We start from the raw sequence: 18,212 nt of genomic DNA, 5'->3' as shown, positions 1-18,212 counted from the left end.
TTGTGCATGTACAAGTTTGATCATGTTGTCCTTAGGAGGCCAACTAATGATTCGGACTCCGAGTCCAACTAGGCCTTTAAGAGCCTTGTCCCCAATGCTTAAAAGAACCTAGGCAAAGAGTGGTTCCTAGCTCGGTTGAACAGTCATTTGATACGAATCAGTTTTGTTGCAATCACTCAACCTTACCACATTCTCACTCCGATCAAGCCAAAATTTCTTGACAGTGGCACGCCAGACCAAAGTTTCGCTTTCAACCAACCTTGCCTAGAAACAAGTGAACATAGTTAAAACCTAAAATATAACCGAGGAGCGAGAGCTCAAAACCATGAGAGTTCAAACTGAGGAACGAGTCTCAGTTGACGATTTATATCCTAATTAAAGTATTAAAACATAATAAAGAATAAGATTAAAAATAGAAAAAAAATACGTAAAATATATGTGTCCGTTCTTTAATTAAAGAACATGCGTCCTTTAGAGGGAAATATTGTATATATATATATACACGGAAATTCTCGCATCAGCACTTGGATCATACAGGACTAGTCCAGACCGGATACTATAGAACTATAAATAATTCTCATCCTATACGAGAACGTCTTTGTGCATGAAAACATTCTGGTATACGTTATAGGATGGACATTAATTATGTATCGTTGTATTGGGATACTCTGATATAAGGTATAAGATGAGCATCCATTAAGGGGTCTCTTTAATAATCTTATTTAAGTGATCTCTTAATGAGGCTCACTCTACATTGTCTGTTGAAAATTGGAACCATATACTTTGTAGATCTCCAATGAAGAGTCATCATTACAAAAAATTAGATAAATCATAAGTCATTTACCAATTTGATGAAATGGTCTTCATTTCAAGTATTTATAGATCGAAAATATATTGTTCATCTATATATTTAAAATATCTTAATGGTTTCTTATTTGTCTAATTTTTTATAGAGATAATATTTGAATAGAAACCTAAAACTAAACGGCTCAGATCGTTGCAATACACTATGAACTATGTCCCACGAAGGATATACCTTAAATAAAATTATTTGAGGGATCTCTTAAAGGAAGGAAAAAGAAGTGATTGGCGTGAAAACCATAGGTTTTCCAAGTGAGTTTTGATTTCCTTGATTGAAAAGAAATCTTATAATTCTTAAGAGTCTCAATCATTTTTCCACATAGGGCCTTGGACGTGAAGATTAAATAAATTTGAATCCTTGCATATTTATACCTAGTTTTACGTATGACCACATTGGAAATAAAAAAATTTCAAAATTCCCAACACCTAATTTGACAGCAAGTAGCCCCACTAATCACGTACCTTCACATTTCGCCGTCGCTGGTTACCTGCCCACCTCTGCCACTATATCCGTCGCCGCCACCGGTCACCCGCCCACCATCAAATTACCCCATGACTCCTCGGGTTAGGGGATCTTGGATCTGCCACTGCTCTAGAGCATTTTTGTATATATATATGTGTGTGTGTGTGTGTGTGTGTGTGTAGGGTTAGGTTCATGAGCCACACTATTTTACATGCCATTTTTACACCCCTTCGGAAGGGCGAAGACACGGTGCCGGCACGATGTTGACACACGAAATTTCAGCAAATGTAGATTCCAATCATCGTGCCGGCACTGTGTCGACTCCAACTGGTTGCAGCAAATGTCGATTGCAACATTATGTCGTGATGTGGCTCATGAACCTGATCTATATATATATATATATATATGTGACCCTCGCTATTATTTGGAAACATTGTAGACCTTACATGTAGTGCATTGCTCCATCCTTATCTCTATCTCTCTCTATATATAATGTACGTTTTCTTTTTTGTTAAGTGTCTATAATGATGTTGGCTTATGCATGTGTTGGCGCATGCATTCAATAGACAGTGTTTTGTTTTTTGGTATTGAAGTCCAGAACATGAAATTGGGGAAGAAATTCTGCAACTACTTTTTCATTTTATTACTTCTTTTAGTCTACTATTTTACCCTTATTAATAAAATTCTATTACCTTCGTTTTACTGTTGCGCATGTTTTGCTATATTTCTTTTTCTTTTTTGACAAAAGACATAGCTAAGATTATCTTTTCAATTATAACTTATAAGTGCTACCAAATTACACTATGTAGATGGAAATTAATATGGAATATCAATTGGCTAGGGAATATAAGTGAGTAGTAGACTATGTTGGAAGCCTGAGAATGTCCATTACAGATGCATCTTAAGATTGGAAATTAACATATGTTGGTTTCTCTCCCCATAAATGATTGATGATCAAGATCTGGGGATCTTAAGAAATCTGTGTTTTTCATGCTTGTGTTTCCTTATCATCACATGATGGCCTGGTAGACACAAAATATGGAGCAGCTAAACCGAGAGAGAAGAAAAAAAGCAATATTAAATAAATTCAAATTAACATTCAATTGAATCAAAATAAAATTGGAAGAGTAGGAACATTATAGCGACAGAAATTGGAGATGATGCAAATGATTCAGTAGACATATATAGCTAGAAGCCCAATTTTTGTTTGTCAGTTGGGCTACTAATCTGCGCGCAACTCATAATTATATATGCATTTGTATTTTCTAATCATCCATTATTTTAGCCAAAGTAGCAATAGCAATTAAACTTCCACCCTCGAGATGGACATTAATTATTATTGTTCATAGTGGAAGGACAAAAGATGATAAATAACATTAACATTTGATATCAATAAAGAAAAAACTTGACGACACAATTTGATAGCACGATGTTACTGTGTGTATATATATATATTAAACACTAGCTTGAAGTAAACATTTTTCTGTCTGGTATTGAAATTTAACATATAGATACAACAAGAATGATAAATGCATCTACAAAGCTTTAAAATCCATTGTGTTGTGAAGGGTACATGATGGAGTACTCATAAGAAGAGGAACATTATCTATTCTGGTAAATCAATAATTTCCACCACCATTGCATTCATGGAACAACAATGGGCCGGATATATAGAACGTACAAACAAAAAACCAGACACAGAAATATCATAGGACAACACACAGTAAGGAACCCTTTCTGCCTAGCTACTATTAACAGGGATAGTTCCATGTTTCGCCCAAACCACCACCTGATCGAACAAATAGATTGTTGTGATCTAGAACCTCTAATCTGTGCAGGTGAGTTTGAGCTTTGCATCTTTTCTTTCTTTCTTTCTTTCATAACGTTGATGCGAAGATGTAGATGCACCACCAGTTGGATTGATATATAGGAAACAAACTCAAGGGATTTCTCAGAATACTCCTTAGAGTTAAGATCAGGAGTACTAAAGGGTCTCTTGAGAAGTTTTGAGTTTCCAACCATCACCATGACCGCATACCTGCATCCTTGTAACAGAACTGCAAAAAGAATTCTATAATTAGGCAACTTGAAATATAACAAATTGGAGAAAAGTAAAAAACGAGGTATAATTGAGTCGACTTAACTGACAAAAGAATATCAAAAATTTAGCAGTGATATATACTAGAAGATACAATGACCAAACAGCTCAAACTAAAAACGGTGACTAATCATATATATTGGTCTGGGTTGATTGATATATGTATGTATCAATCAAACATGAAATATGTACTTACAAAGATCTATATATACCAAAAGCTGAATTTTATATATATGCGTATCCAAATCCCAAAGGGGAACTTCGCACAAATGAGTCAGCAAATGATTTATTTTTCTTTTTTCTTTATGTTACTAAGGCTTCACAATTTATAATGTATCATATATATTTGTTAAGGACCTACTGATTTTCCAAGATCTGAATCCAAATAGGATGCAGGTGAATATGACAATTCCCCATTGGAAGAGTATCATAATTGATAGACCCCAAACGAAATGCAAGAAAATATGAACCCTAATTAACGAAATTCTAGACGATTTGAACGATTATAGATAAAAAGATATACCTCTGGTAAATCATTGTACCGATTTGTTTTTTTGAACTTGTGGTGAGGCTCTCCAGTAACATTGATCACTTTCCTCTTCATCTTGACCTTGAGATGCCTCAGTGGAGACCTTTACCATTCTCTTTACAGATCTATGAAAGCTAGAATCTCATTATAAGTATTAAGAGAAAAGATGACAGATAGAAGGTCTGGGCACATGATACCAATTCTCAATCTTTAGGTCATTTTATAGGAGGCAATGGAGAGTTCCAAAGGGTTGGTTTGAGGAAAACAATGGGCTAAGTTGCTGGTTTTTAGAAAACAATGGGCTAAAGGTGGTTTTCAGAAAACAATGGACTAAGGCAGTTGGTTTTTAGAAAACAATGGGCTAAAGGTGGTTTTCAGAAAACAATGGACTAATTGTTTGAAAAACGCCATGGAAGGCTTTTCATGGCGGTTTCCAAACGCCACGAACCACGTCGTAGATACCGGTGCCATGGAAAGGGTGGCCCTACTACGGCACCGGAAAAACGCTATCTAAAATAGTTTCCATGACGTTGAAAAATTGTCATCCTTCCACACCTTTTATGGCGTTTGATTCGTGTCATGTAAATGCTTTCCATGGCGTTAATTAACTGTCATTGAAAATGATTAACTTTTGATGATTTTCAGTACATGTCATCTAAAAAATTTACATGGCATGGTTTCAACGCCATTGAAAGGGTACAATTTATATGGCGTTTCAACAGTGTCATGCAAAACCTTTCCATGGCGTTATCTCAATGTCATTGAAAATGGCTAACTTTAGATGACTTTCAGTACATGTCATCTAAAGAATTTATATGGCATGGCTTCAACGCCATTGAAAGGGTACAATTTATATGGCGTTTGAGCAATGTCATGCAAAACCTTTCCATGGCGTTATCTCAATGTCATTGAAAATGGCTAACTTTAGATGACTTTCAGTAGCTGTCATCTAATTGTGTTTACATAGCATGATTCAAATGCCATTGAAAGGGTTGGGCCTACAACGACATCTGAAATATGCCATGTTAAAGCGTTTCAATGACGTTTGTTAAATGTCATGAAAGCCTTTCTATGGCATTGTTTACATTGCCATTGAAAAAGTTTAACATTAGATGACCTATATCATCTAATTCTGCCATATTTGAAATGCCATTGCTTTTGGTGACTTTAAAGGGATGCCATGAAGTGGCCAAAAAAAAAAAAAAGGGATGCCATGGAATATTGGGTGTATTTGAAAAAAATAATTAATAATAATACTAATCAATTTTTATCAAATGCATGTATTATAGCAATCTAAAGCTAAACCAATAATGAAATGTCAACAAAATAAGAATTTACAGTAAAGGCAACCAATCTAAAGCTAAACCAATCTAAAGCAATCTAATACCAAATTAGAATTTACATTAAAGGCAACCAAATTGTTCAAGGTTTTCTACCATTACAACAAAATTAAGGATAATTATATAGTAATGAAATTCTAATACATATAATGAAATGTCATTTAATAATATTGACATTGTTTCTAGCTAGTACATACACCACTAGAAACTTAAAATACTGTCTCAAAATGCACATATATATAAATCCTCAAAAGCCAACCTATTAGTGGTAATTTGAGTGAGGATGATTATGTCCAAAAAGTAGCATTGCTTGTGATGGTCATTCCTAATTCCACTCTTTGCTTCTTGATCTGCAGTGACAATGATAACAACAAGTGTGAGCAAATAGGCTTTTGGATGAAAAAAAATCATGCAAACAAGTCACTGGCCATATGTATGTATGAAAAGCTAAATATATCCCCAGTTGATATAAACTCTGATCAAACTCAAGGCAATGCTTTAATTAATCAAAGCTAGCAAATTATACAAGGATGTTGCAGAGGACAGAAATGATGAGGTTGAAATCTGCCAGCAAAATAGATAAATTTGGGACTTCCCAAGCCTACTTTCTTTTCTCAATTCTCAATCACATATAAATTTGGGACTTTGCTTCTTTGTACATATCTGCCTTGTGATGAGAAACACATCCACCTTGTCCAAACATACATTGCATGGAATATGAATAAATCAAGGAATTGAATAATTCCCCAATACCAAAATTCCCAGTTCAAAGCTAGAGTTAGGAAAAGTAAAGGAACAAAATTTATATGCTGGGTGCAAAAGAATGTATAAAATAGAATCATAACCAATAGCTGAAATATGTACATGCAATCACGATGCACATGTGGATAACCGACAATTTGAAATAAAAACATAATAATTTTTTAATGAAAAATACTGTATTTTTTTTCCTTTTTATGAAACAATATTGGGAAGGGAGAAGATAAACAACATAGAATAGCTAGTTTCTTCTTATTTTAATTTTTCGTGCTGAAGGACTAACTACTTGTTTAGCTCTTATTTTTTTGAATAAACTTTTTACCTCTTATTAAAGAACAAGAGTACTTTCACAGCAGAATTGAGAAGGTAGTTGAGCAATTATTGAATTATAGTACAGGTGCATGAACCTATATATCCACTTATTTTTTGGTACATTAACCTTTATATCGACTTTGCAATCAAGAAGAAAGGTGCACTATCAAATATCAATCAATTAGACACCCTGAATTCGTGGGATAGAATATTAATTATATGTGTTGGATGACATATTAGAACTTCCCCTAGGCTTTGTCCATATGAGAGAAGCATGAAATATGAATGAGAGAATATGATGTAAACTAATTATCCATGAGAGAACATGATGATGACTCTTAAGTTTACTGAGCAATTTGATTTATATACTAATTATAAACTAGGGCAAGATCACTTGCATTCCACGCTCTCTAAGTGCAGAAAAATTATAAAGTAAACGATTCAAAAGTTAGTTTACACACCAAATATTAAATAAACTCACTTAATATTTTCAAATATTAAAAAGGTCCACTTAATGATAAATAAATTCACCTTAAAAAAAAGACACTCAAATTGACCAAAAAAATGGCACCAAGTGCACATGAGGCGTTGTACAGTGACAAATTAGTCCTTTTGCCCTTAAGGCTCACAAACTTGGGACTTAAGGCTCACAAATTAATCCCCTACTTTCTTTTCTCAATTCTCAATCACATATAAATTTGGGACTTAAGGCTCAGCCCTTTTGCAGCTAATACACTAGTGATGGGCAAACTTGGAGATGAACACCAAAGTAGTCCAAGTCCTACTAAACATTACAATTTTTTTCCTTGAAAACAGTAATGACTAGGGTGTGTGTGTATGTGTGTGTGTGTGTGTGTATACCCGTTTGTGGGGAATGTGCATAATTATGATTTGAGCAAAATCAGACCAGAGTACCAGACCCATCTCAAATAATAAAACTTGTATTGGTCAGAAATTAATAGTTTATTTCAATCCTTAACTCATTAGAAAACATACACACCAAAAAAAGCCATAAATTGATTCAAACACCACAATTTTGATTTCTAATTTGAGTTCTGTTTCGCTTTCGTAACTCAGATGTTCAAAAAAGGACAATCAGAATGTATTTCTAACAAATATTTCCAGTTACTCCTAGGCTTTATCTGACTTGTAAAGGAAATCCTAAGCTTAATTGAGTTTTTTAACAGGTACCCTCTATATTTTGATGCATAGGGAATCACCAAACTGAAGGTATTCATGTAATAAATGTCTATTAATTTGTTATTTTTTCCAAGCAAGAAGAATTGTCAAGAAATTTAGGAAATGCAATAACTACATTAATAGACAGATTTTTTTTTTTCTCCAATATATGTCCACATGAATATATATGCTTCCCTAACACCTTGTACAAAATGAAATATTTGGTCATGATCAAGATGCATGTTTTCCCTGATCATAAAGTCCCAGGATGATATTAAACTCTTATGGCCATTATATTTCTCCTATCCAGACAAGATATCATTTAATTAATGTTTTGTCATAACATGCTAGGGATATATATATTTTCTAGTTGGGTTTATTTTCATAGAGCATATGAGACATTCTAAAGGACTGAAAATTAAATAACCTCACCTAAAAAATAAGGGTTTTATTTAATAATATAAAGAAAGCAGCCTGCAGTTGCCTCACAGTCACAAAAAGCACAAATTTTTGTCCTCTCCTTTTGTTTTTTGTTTTCTTCCTTTTTACTATTTAATTTGACAAAGGAATTTTCCTTTTTACTAAACTATGTAATGTAGATAATTGATTAATTTTTATCTGTTTTTTAGGTTTCACCCACGAGTCCAAGACTAAGCTACTACCTACCTGTTGTCCCAAAATGCAGTAGACCACTTGACATGCATAATTCCAGCTATACCCAAAACTAGTCAATAAAACCGCAAAACTTGAAACCAATTACAATATGAAATTCCAGCCCTGTTTCTTGTCCTGCTCTGTTATCTTCCTAATTTCCACTGCTTATTTAGCTCAAAGTCTCAAGCAAGATGAAGAAGAAATTCAAAGGTCTCAGTTCCCAGATGGCTTCTTCTTTGGAGCAAGCACTTCATCTTATCAGGCACTTCTTCTTCTTCTTCCTCTTCTTCTTCTTCTTAAATTCTTTCTTTGCTGAAACTATATCAACTTAACTTTCATACAAATTCAATTTTGTAAGGTTGAAGGGGCTTATCTTGAAGATGGGAAGAGCCTAAGCAACTGGGATGTTTATAGTCACATTCCAGGTAATTCAATAACCAAATTCTAATTAATCTTAATTACTACCATTCTGCTCAGTTGGACTGCTAATTGCAAAGTACAGGTCTTAATTAACTAAATTAATGTCTACATTTATAAAATACTTCAGGAAAAATAGTGGATAATGAGACTGGAGACTTTGCAGACGACCATTACCATCGCTACTTGGTATTCATTTGATACTTATGATCTTTAATTACAATTAAAATCAGAAGACTAAATGTATTCTAGATATGCTAATTACATTTAGTTTTTTGGGACTTGTGTATATATAGGAAGACATTGAGCTGATGCATTCCCTAGGGATAAATGCATACAGGTTCTCCATTTCATGGGCTAGAATTCTACCTGGTAAGTAAGTGTGTTGTTTTATATTACCTTATTAATTAATTGGTTTCTGGGTTAATCTCTTTTCTTTTTTTGTTGCTTGGTTATGTTAATCTGGGCTATTTACAACTTTAATATGATGATTTGTTGAACCAACAGATGGGATGCTCGGAAAAGTCAATCCAAGTGGGATTGGAAGCTGAATTTTATAGAAAGTTGATGACCACACCCTCAAACCTTTTCCACTTGTTAATTAGTGTCCTTAGCAACTACTTCTAAATCTACAATCACATCATTCATGTTGTACCTTAACAGCAAGAAAATTAAACATTGACAATATAAAAAGCCATAACTAAACCAAAGTCTTTGGATATTACCTCAAACATCAGTCAATTCTAATATACTTGTGTGGCCAAGCAACAGTGCTTCCCAAAGCATCATCAAGTATGAAAAATTCACGTGAACTCCTGAACAATGGCACTTGATGAACTACAATGTCTTGCACCCAAACTTTATAGCAATCTGGTCCAAGGACAACATGATGTATAAGTGTTGTCGGATCTGTAGATTCAATCTCTGCTCTTGCCACTTCTTGGCCTGTTCCATCCCAATTTAAAAGTGTACACTTTGCCTTAACAAGGTTTCCACTAGACAGGTTCACATTAGGAAGGACTTGGGTACTACGTTCTGGAGACTAAAATAAAACCAATAAAAATACTCAAATGTCAGCTTCCGAGGTAAACATGTTAGTTGATACAGTTTTCTACACTATAATTTGGAAAATGGGCAATAGAATGTAGAAGAAGATGTCTTTGTTGTTTTAAACTATGTGAATCATTTTACCTTTGGAGTTGGATCTGGGCATTTTGCAACTTCCTCACCAGTTTTGCCTTGCTTTTATAAAAAAAAAGAAACAATTGAGATGCTTCATGCTGTTATAGTAATAGAATTGAGAAAAACCACTAGAGTATCTGTCAAAACTTACCATGTACGATGCAAATTGAGCAATACTATCCTCTAGCTGCTTTTGTCTAATCAACAGTTGACTCATATCATTCACTAGTGATTGTCTCCATGAATTGCTTTCGATTTGAGCATTTACCTTCGTAGGTGTAACTCCAAATCCTAGTGCTCGAACACGACCAGGACGTTCCTTACCAAGCACTTCAGTCAATGCATCCTCTGAAATGTCAATTGGATTCTCACTAGCTGGAGTGCTTGCCATTTTTTCTTTGATTTTTTCCTAAAATCAGCCAATAAATAAATGTAAATACCATTGTTGAAAGCATTGGTGAAAAAAGCAAGGCATATTTGAATTCATAGTTAATACATACAATTGTAGTAGCAACAGCCTCACTCATTTTGGCTTTTTTGGGTATATGTCCCTTAATCCATAATTCAGGCCTACTCAAAGGTTTATCGGGGTTCTTTGTTCTCTGCATACACAAATAAACACCAATATTGGTCATACATGCTGTTAACTGTTCTACAAGTATGTTTGAGTGGTACTTACTTCAGCATGTTCCAATCGTGCATAACCTCTTCGGCTCAATGTGTGCTGTAGAGTCTGTTGGGCTCGTATTTTCCTCATTTTCTCACTTTTGGCCTGGAATGATAAGAACATCAGTCAATTTCATGTGTAATCTTAGATCTACAAATACAAATTCCCTTATCGAAACACAAATAGTCATACTTTCCACCCATCTGACATGCGTTCTGTCACAAATGCATCCCACTCCTTCTGTTTGACATCAGCAGGCTTGATTAGGGCAATATGGCGTTTATGATCTTGTCCAGATTGTAAAACTTCTCTAATTGAGATGGATAACGCGGACTTCCAGCTTCTCCATAACTTGCCCATCATCATGAATATCAACTTTTTGTGGCTGGCATCCACTGTGTACTTTTGCTGCCATTTGAGTCAAGACTTAATTAAGCATCATACATTATGAATTACAATCAGGTATAACCTTATTAAAATTTGCAAAAGGTACATTATATATAGATATATATATAATAACATTACCATTAAGAGCTTCCAAGCATCACTTTTAATCTTGGTTTCCACTTTGTCCCAACTACATACATTGATTGGCACCAATTCTCGTGCTATACACCCGAGAGTTGAACTGAAACGTATAGAGTCAACACCAACAGGTTGGCCAAATTCGTTCCACTCAACATTTTTGCGGTTTTTTTCTCCGGTTGCCATCACTTGCAGTGTTGTTTTGCCCCTAGTCTTCTTCTTTTGAGGACTGGATTCAGAGCATTCATCTCTAACAGAATGCCCTTCTCCAATTTCATGGCTAGCTCTTTTTTTTCCTGGATGCGAAGGCTGCACAATCAAAATATTTGCCAAAATTAGTATAAAAGAGGAAATGAACTAAAAAATGTACAATTAATAAAAAAACAAATTTGTATTGCAGCTAGCTCACCTCCCCCATAGTGTAGGCAACAAATGCAGAATTTGAGGTCAACTTTAATAAGTTAGGCACTGCAACAGCAACCACACCAAAGACAGAATCAGTTTTCACGTAATCGTATAAGTATAACTTGAAAAATAAAGCAAGGTATCTAAGCTATGAATTGAAAATATAAACAATCAGTTGAGTTAATCACTCTATTACCATTTTGCAGCCTAAATTTAGTAACATGGGTAACAAAAAATATGAAATTCATTAAAGGATAACTGTTATCACTTTACAAACATAAGAAACTTCACAAGATACAAGAATTACATTTCATGACAAACACTCTTTGGTGCCTTAACAACTATATAAATTCAAAATTCCCCAAAAGATGCCATTAACACCTGGCTACAAGTTAAATTAAACATTACATAGTTGGAGCAGATATGTCCCTATTGTCTATATCAAGTGTAGATACATCTTGTGGCATATATGATGTATAAACACTCTCATCATATGGATCCAACTCATGAAAACCTCTTGGTGGTGCCTTTAGTACTATATACCAATTTGAGGTTTCACTTTCTCTAGAATAAAAGACTTGTTTAGCTTGTGAAGCTAGAATGAATGGATCCCTTTCAAATTTACTTAAACCTTCATGAAGGTTAACTAATGTGAAACCATCTTCTCTTTTCACACCACTAACAATGTTGGCCCAATCACAGAGAAATACAGGTAACCTAAAAGTGTTGAAGTCCAGCAGCAAAATGTCTTTTATAACCCCATAATAATCAACTTTAGCAACAATTTGTGATGTGTCTTTCACACTAGCCCTGCATAATGTTTCAGCTTCAACATAAACACCATAGTTTTGTGTAGAATTATCAACATCTATTGTGTGAAAGCGTTGTCCATTGATAATATAACCAGCGTGAGACTTTGCATAACGCCTAGGCCCTTTTACAAGAGATTCAAATGTCTCAGACTTGTTTGCAGCTGTAGCTGCTTCAGACTCAACCTGTGCAACCATAAGAGAATGAAATTAAGCTTTAATTTAGGAGTTTTGTACCATGGAAGTACTTAAAAGAAAGAAATGTCTTTCTAACCTTGCTTTTTAACCATTCCCTAAATGTTTGTAAATGTCTTTTCTCTAGCAAACTATCATCATGTAGCAAACGCCGATCTAAATGCTTTAACTCAGCCTTATGTGCCCTAATATAAAAATTACATTGTCATGAATACTAGTCAGTTAAGTAGCCATTAAGGGAAGATGTAGTTAGTGTACTCACTCAATATAGGGTTCAACTTCAGCACTGTTAAGTAGCACATATAGGTGAACCACTTCTATCATTTCAGCTGACAATTCACTTGTTCGCCCACTACGCAGTGGGCTCCCGCATACGATTGTTTCATCTGCAAATTCTTCATTGCGATTGTATTTAGCACCTACTGCTGCCAGTACTTGTGGCATGTATCCACTACAAAATCTCACACACTCCTCAACCAAATAACATTCTGCTATGCATCCTTCCGTTCGTGCACGATTTTTAACATACCCTTTAAGCACCTTCATATATCTAACAATTGCAGTCCAATAAAAACTGATTAGCTATGCATGGTTAGAACTTACTTTTAACTAAGGATTTAAGAGATCATAGTTACATTACCTCTCAAAAGGGTACATCCACCGATAATGCACCGGTCCACATAATCTAGCTTCTCGTCCTAGATGAATTGTTAAGTGAACCATAATATCAAAAAAGGAAGGAGGGAAGTACCTTTCCAACATGCAGACAGTATCCACAATTTCATCATCTAATTCTTCAAATCTGTTTTTATCAATAACTCTTTGGCATAGCTCGTTAAAAAAGGAACACAGCCGAAAGATTGCCTTTCGTAGCCCATCAGGTAACATTCCTTTTATAGCAACTGATAACAATTGCTGCATCAACACATGGTAATCATGGGACTTAAGACCAAGTATTTTGCATTCTTTCACCTTGATACAATTCCCAATATTAGAACTATATCCATCAGGTAGCTTTAATCTAAAAAGCCTCTCACAAAATTTCTGCTTCTCAGCCTTTGATAGTGTGTAGCGTATTGATGAAAACTGCACTTTGTTGTTGCGTGCTTCCAAAGGCAGCTTTTGCACAAGATCCAACAGCTCAATATCCCTTCGCGAATCAGAATCATTCTTAGAATTACCCTTATCCTTTGAGGATTTTCCAATATTCCTTGCTTTTTTCTTATCCTTTGAATTTCCCATATCCTTTGATTTTCTCTTCTTTTTTCCCTTCACCTTAACATCAAATATTGTACCTATAACACTCTCACAAACATTTTTTTCTACATGCATTACATCCAAATTATGGCGTAATGGTAATACCTGCAGCACCAATAACACAATATACACTTACTATTCCCTTAAAGATTAAGATACACTGTAAACTAAAATTAACTAACAATTAACTTTAAAATGCCAAAAATAACTAACCTCCCAATATGGTAAGTCAAAAAATATTGACTTCTTTTTCCACATTTTAGATGAATCCCCCTTCTCTACCCGTTTTCTCTTTTTTTGGCCTTTTCCCCACTCATTTCTAAAGTCACATAAAGTAGCTGCAATTTCTGGCCCAGATAATGGTTTCGGTGGCCTCCTTGTTTCTTTGGTTCCATCAAACAAATTTGATTGGTTGCGCCACGAGTGATTTGGTACAAGAAACCGCCTATGACCCATATACACAGTCTTATTTGCAACTGACAACCACTGAGAGCACGTATTCGGACCACATACTGGACAAGCGAATTCTCCCTTTGTAGTACATCCAGCTAGATTTCCATATGCTGGAAAATCATTTATTGTCCACAACAAAATGGCTTTCAAGTTGAACATGGATTTGCTGAATGCATCGTATATGTCCACGCCATTATTCCAAAGCTCCTTCAAGTCATCCACAAGTGGTTCTAAATACACGTCTATATCATTTCCCGGCTGTTTTGGGCCAGGAATAAGTAAAGTCAGCATCAAATTCTCATGCGACATGCATACATTCGGTGGCAGATTATAGGTAACTAAGATCACTGGCCAACAACTATATGTACTGCCATTATTGAAGGGGTTAAACCCATCAGTCGCAAGCCCAAGCCTTAGATTTCTAGGATCAGATGCAAAGTTAGGCCACTTATTATTGACAATCCTCCATGCGAATGAGTCAACCGGATGACGCATCATTCCATCTTGACTATGGTGAGTGGAGTGCCAAGTTAGTTGCTGGCCCTTTTCTATTGAAAGAAACATCCTTCGAAATCTAGGTATTATAGGAAAGTAACGCAAAACTTTCTTTGGAACACCCTTCTTAATCTTCTTAGTGCGTGGGTTTACTTTCCATCGTGATGAACCACATTTGGGACATGTCTCCATGTGCTCTTTCTCTTTTCTAAATAGGCAACAATCATTAACGCATGCATCAATCTTCTCATACCCTAAATTAAACTCTTTTACAAACTTTTTTACTGCATATAAAGAGTTTGGCAGATTGTTATCATCCGGAAGCATATCCTTAAAAGTCTCAAGAAAATCATCGAATGCCTTATTAGTCAAGCCATGTGCAGCTTTAAGCTTGTACAGAATTAAGGTAGCTGATATCTTTGTGTACTTTCTACACCCTACATATAAAGGAGATTCAGCCTCCTCTAACTTCTTTGCTAAACCCTCCTCTACATTGTTAGGTGCCAAATTTTCGACTCTATCAAAAGGAATGTACGTATCATTGTACATCATTTGTACATCTCCCCTGTTTTTATCTTCATTTAGCAAAGGCATCTGAAAATCTGCATTTTTTGTACCACTACTTGGTTGTTCCCCATGGAGGATCCAAACCTTGTATAGAGGGTCAAAACCATATTTGAGCATATGCATGTACAAATCTTCATCATTTTGTGAGTTAAGATTTTTACAGAGACTACAAGGACATACGAGCATATCAGGATTCCTTGCATACTCTTTAGCATTTTTAATGAAGATTGTTAACCCTTCTTGGTACTCCCGACTAATGCTACAAAGAAAGAAAAAAATACATATATTACTATCCACTCTAAATAAGTCCCTAAACTATCTATGGGAAAAGTTAGATATTTTAAGAAACCTGGGAAAAGTTGTCCAGCTCTTATCCATCCTTAATAAGCTTTTTTAATCTAAGAACATATGATTTACACAAATTAAAGTTTCAGACCTTAACTACATCCAGTGCAGAACATATTCAAAAGCAATCCATCTCACATCTATTTACCACAACTATGATCTAATAAAATAAGTTTCATACCTTCCTGATTGTTTTCATGTTTCACCTTTGACAGCAATGTAACCTCCCTTCGAAATTTTTCCTTGCGTTAAGACTAAACAGCTGATGTTCTGGTTGGCAGTATAATTTTTACAGCAACAAACTTGGATTTGTACCTACAAACATAATGGAAAGCTTCAGCAGTCTTAAATCCATAACATAAAATTCCTCAATTACAACACTTGGATTTATGAATATATATATACACACACTAATAAGAAATAAAATTATGATCCACACTCAGATTTGTACCAGATACATTAGAAGGCGAAGAACAACAAAACTGAAAGAATTAGAAACCAAAAACGAATTGAGATTTTATTTCTTATTATGTAGCTTTCCAAAATTACGGACATCATTATGTATGTCAATAATACCAACTTCTTAAAGGCGTTCTGCAGATAATGCTCTATCAAGTTTAGAGTGCTAGACAGTTCTCATATAATGATGTATAGCTTGAGCTGTTTGTCCAGTTTCTCCAAATATACTTTACTTGCTATCCTTATAATGCCAAAAGCTCCATAAATGGTTGCCATTATCAGTACCTTAGGAAGTTAAAAGAGAAGAATTATTACTCCAAGGCAAGATTATCCCAAAACAGCATAATATTAAATACTTGCTGGCCAATTTGCAGAAGCTAACACAGGGCATTGAATACCAATTTAGGAACAGATGTACGTGTATAGTGACTGGGAGGTGTTCATTTTCTTGTGTCAAAATTTCATGTCACCTTGATAAATAGAATAAATATATTTCTTAAAACAAAAGGTTAATTTTCGTAAGGGTATTCTTCTAATCACCGAAACTAAGGGACGGAGGAACCAAAATAGTATATCATAACAGACAAGTATAAACAGTTCAAGTCCTTTACAAAAGGAGAAAAGGTTTCCCGAGATATGATGAGAAATATATATGCATATAGTTAGACAAATGCAAGTATCAGGGAATAAGTTTCATACCTTCACGATGTTTTCATGTTTCACCTTTGACAGCAATGTAACCTCCTGAAATTTTTCCTTGCGTTCAGGATAAACAGCTGATGTTCTGGTTGGCTATATAATTTTAACAGCAACAGGCTTGGATTTGTACCTAGAAACATAATGGAAAGCTTCAGCAATCTTAAATCCATAACATAAAATTCCTCAATTGTAGCACTCATATGTAGTATTTGCTTATCAATTTTTTCTTTCTTTACTTGAATTATAATCCTTGACTGTTTCTAATTTAATGGTCTTTTACATTTGGTTGTTTCAGCTTTGTTTATCTAAAATACAATCTAATCTTGTACTCGATTTTTTCAAAAATAAACCAAGTAATTTGTAGAACTGCATTGATTTGGTGGCCATGTCTCTATGAGTATAGGATAATTGCAATCATGTATCATCAATGACAAGCATGTAAATACTTTTCTCCAAATAATATGAAAAGGCCATTCTGAGACTAGGCGTCCCTCAAACCAGTCTTCTAAATAGGTTCTGTCATTCTGAGACTCTAGCGTTCTTAATTTATTGCTATTCAAAGTAAATCTCATTTTTCTTTACGCCATACCCCTGGAGAGATCAGGAGATGTTAGATAACCTGCCATTTTTCATATTGAAAACTAAGTAATTCAAACATTTCTAGTTTGAGGACTAGAGATATAGCAAGCAAAATGGAACTGAAGTACTTAACATTTCTGGTTATAAGTTACCATTTTTGTTATATGGTTCATGGCATCAGTAGCCATCAAATGGCTACTGATGCCATATGACTGATTACATTTTTTTTTTTTCAGGTTGGTACAGGTGTAACAAATGCATTGATTAATGCACGAAAAGCTTTCGATAAATCTTTTGCTGGTGAAGCAGAGGATGTTCCCATATTATCAACTAGTGCAGCCTATGGAGTTTATATGGCAGTTTCTAGCAATCTGAGGTACAGGGGCCTTCCAAATTTAAGTATTCTATTTATTCTTTATTCTTTAGTAAAAGGCCAACAGATTCTCTTGTAAATATTGTATTTCCTGAGAGAATAGAATGCTACAAGTCTTAATGCCTCATGTTGGCATCTAATCTTCACATATTCTACAGAAAAATAAGGTGGGGGAAGAGAAAAAATAAAATACCAAACTTACGTAAGACTAGCTGCTAAATGATGTTTTTCAGAAAAATAAGGAAGCCTTGCCTATTGGACAATCACAATTAAAACTGCACCTATATTATTGAAATAATTTATCTCTCCTATGCTAACAAATGAATGAACTCCAAAATACAGAATGTTCATGTCTCACTTTGGAGCATTCACAATTGCAATTAAAACTGAACCTATATAAATGAAAGTTGTCTATGCTAACAAATGAATATCCAGAATGTACATTATGTCCCATTTCTCTCAATAACAATTATCATCAATGCTATTGCTTTTAGATGTCTTCTCGTAGAATATATATATAGACTGTAATCCCAACCATTATAACATATTGATAAAAGACCACCTCCACTCACACATGAATTTGTACAACA

General features: G+C 34.7%; 2 protein-coding genes and 1 long non-coding RNA gene across 3 annotated transcripts; 1 reads left to right on the top strand and 2 right to left on the bottom strand.

The window, feature by feature from the left end:
- Positions 1-8,288: 8,288 nt before the first annotated feature.
- On the top strand, positions 8,289-9,163 carry LOC147293145 (beta-glucosidase 18-like). The gene is made up of 5 exons (XM_086234519.1): positions 8,289-8,457; positions 8,554-8,620; positions 8,743-8,801; positions 8,909-8,984; positions 9,120-9,163. Exons 1-5 carry the CDS (start codon positions 8,305-8,307, stop codon positions 9,161-9,163), a joined length of 399 nt encoding a protein of 132 aa, XP_086090645.1. The 5' UTR covers positions 8,289-8,304.
- A 1,153-nt stretch (positions 9,164-10,316) lies between these two features.
- On the bottom strand, positions 10,317-11,287 carry LOC147293144 (uncharacterized). Its single transcript, XR_015120917.1, has 3 exons — positions 10,987-11,287; positions 10,474-10,869; positions 10,317-10,396 (listed from the first exon to the last, which is right to left on the bottom strand). It is a non-coding gene; the product is annotated as an uncharacterized LOC147293144 (long non-coding RNA).
- Positions 11,288-11,795: 508 nt separating this feature from the next.
- LOC147293143 (uncharacterized) lies at positions 11,796-15,545 on the bottom strand. The gene is made up of 7 exons (XM_086234517.1): positions 15,517-15,545; positions 13,866-15,426; positions 13,671-13,757; positions 13,036-13,577; positions 12,658-12,945; positions 12,475-12,580; positions 11,796-12,380 (listed from the first exon to the last, which is right to left on the bottom strand). Exons 1-7 carry the CDS (start codon positions 15,543-15,545, stop codon positions 11,796-11,798), a joined length of 3,198 nt encoding a protein of 1,065 aa, XP_086090643.1.
- Positions 15,546-18,212: the final 2,667 nt, after the last annotated feature.

This window comes from Dryas octopetala, chromosome 2 (genome assembly GCF_963921425.1).
Source record: "Dryas octopetala chromosome 2, drDryOcto1.1, whole genome shotgun sequence".
In the NCBI taxonomy this organism is placed as follows: domain Eukaryota; kingdom Viridiplantae; phylum Streptophyta; class Magnoliopsida; order Rosales; family Rosaceae; genus Dryas; species Dryas octopetala.
The sequence above is the reverse complement of the archived record's forward strand: the minus strand, read 5'-3'. Positions and strand labels throughout refer to the sequence as shown.

What these genes read in the sequence shown, in the direction of transcription:
- LOC147293145 (XM_086234519.1), top strand. Translation starts at nt 8,305, where the DNA reads ATGAAATTCCAGCCCTGTTTCTTGTCCTGCTCTGTTATCTTCCTAATT. An exon ending in TGTTTATAGTCACATTCCAG is followed by an intron (nt 8,621 to 8,742) that starts GTAATTCAATAA and finishes AAAATACTTCAG; the next exon opens with GAAAAATAGTGGATAATGAG. An exon ending in ACCATTACCATCGCTACTTG is followed by an intron (nt 8,802 to 8,908) that starts GTATTCATTTGA and finishes GTGTATATATAG; the next exon opens with GAAGACATTGAGCTGATGCA.
- LOC147293143 (XM_086234517.1), bottom strand. Translation starts at nt 15,545, where the DNA reads ATGGATAAGAGCTGGACAACTTTTCCCAG. An exon ending in TTGACTTACCATATTGGGAG is followed by an intron (nt 13,758 to 13,865) that starts GTTAGTTATTTT and finishes TTGGTGCTGCAG; the next exon opens with GTATTACCATTACGCCATAA. An exon ending in GGGAATGGTTAAAAAGCAAG is followed by an intron (nt 12,381 to 12,474) that starts GTTAGAAAGACA and finishes GCACAGGTTGAG; the next exon opens with TCTGAAGCAGCTACAGCTGC.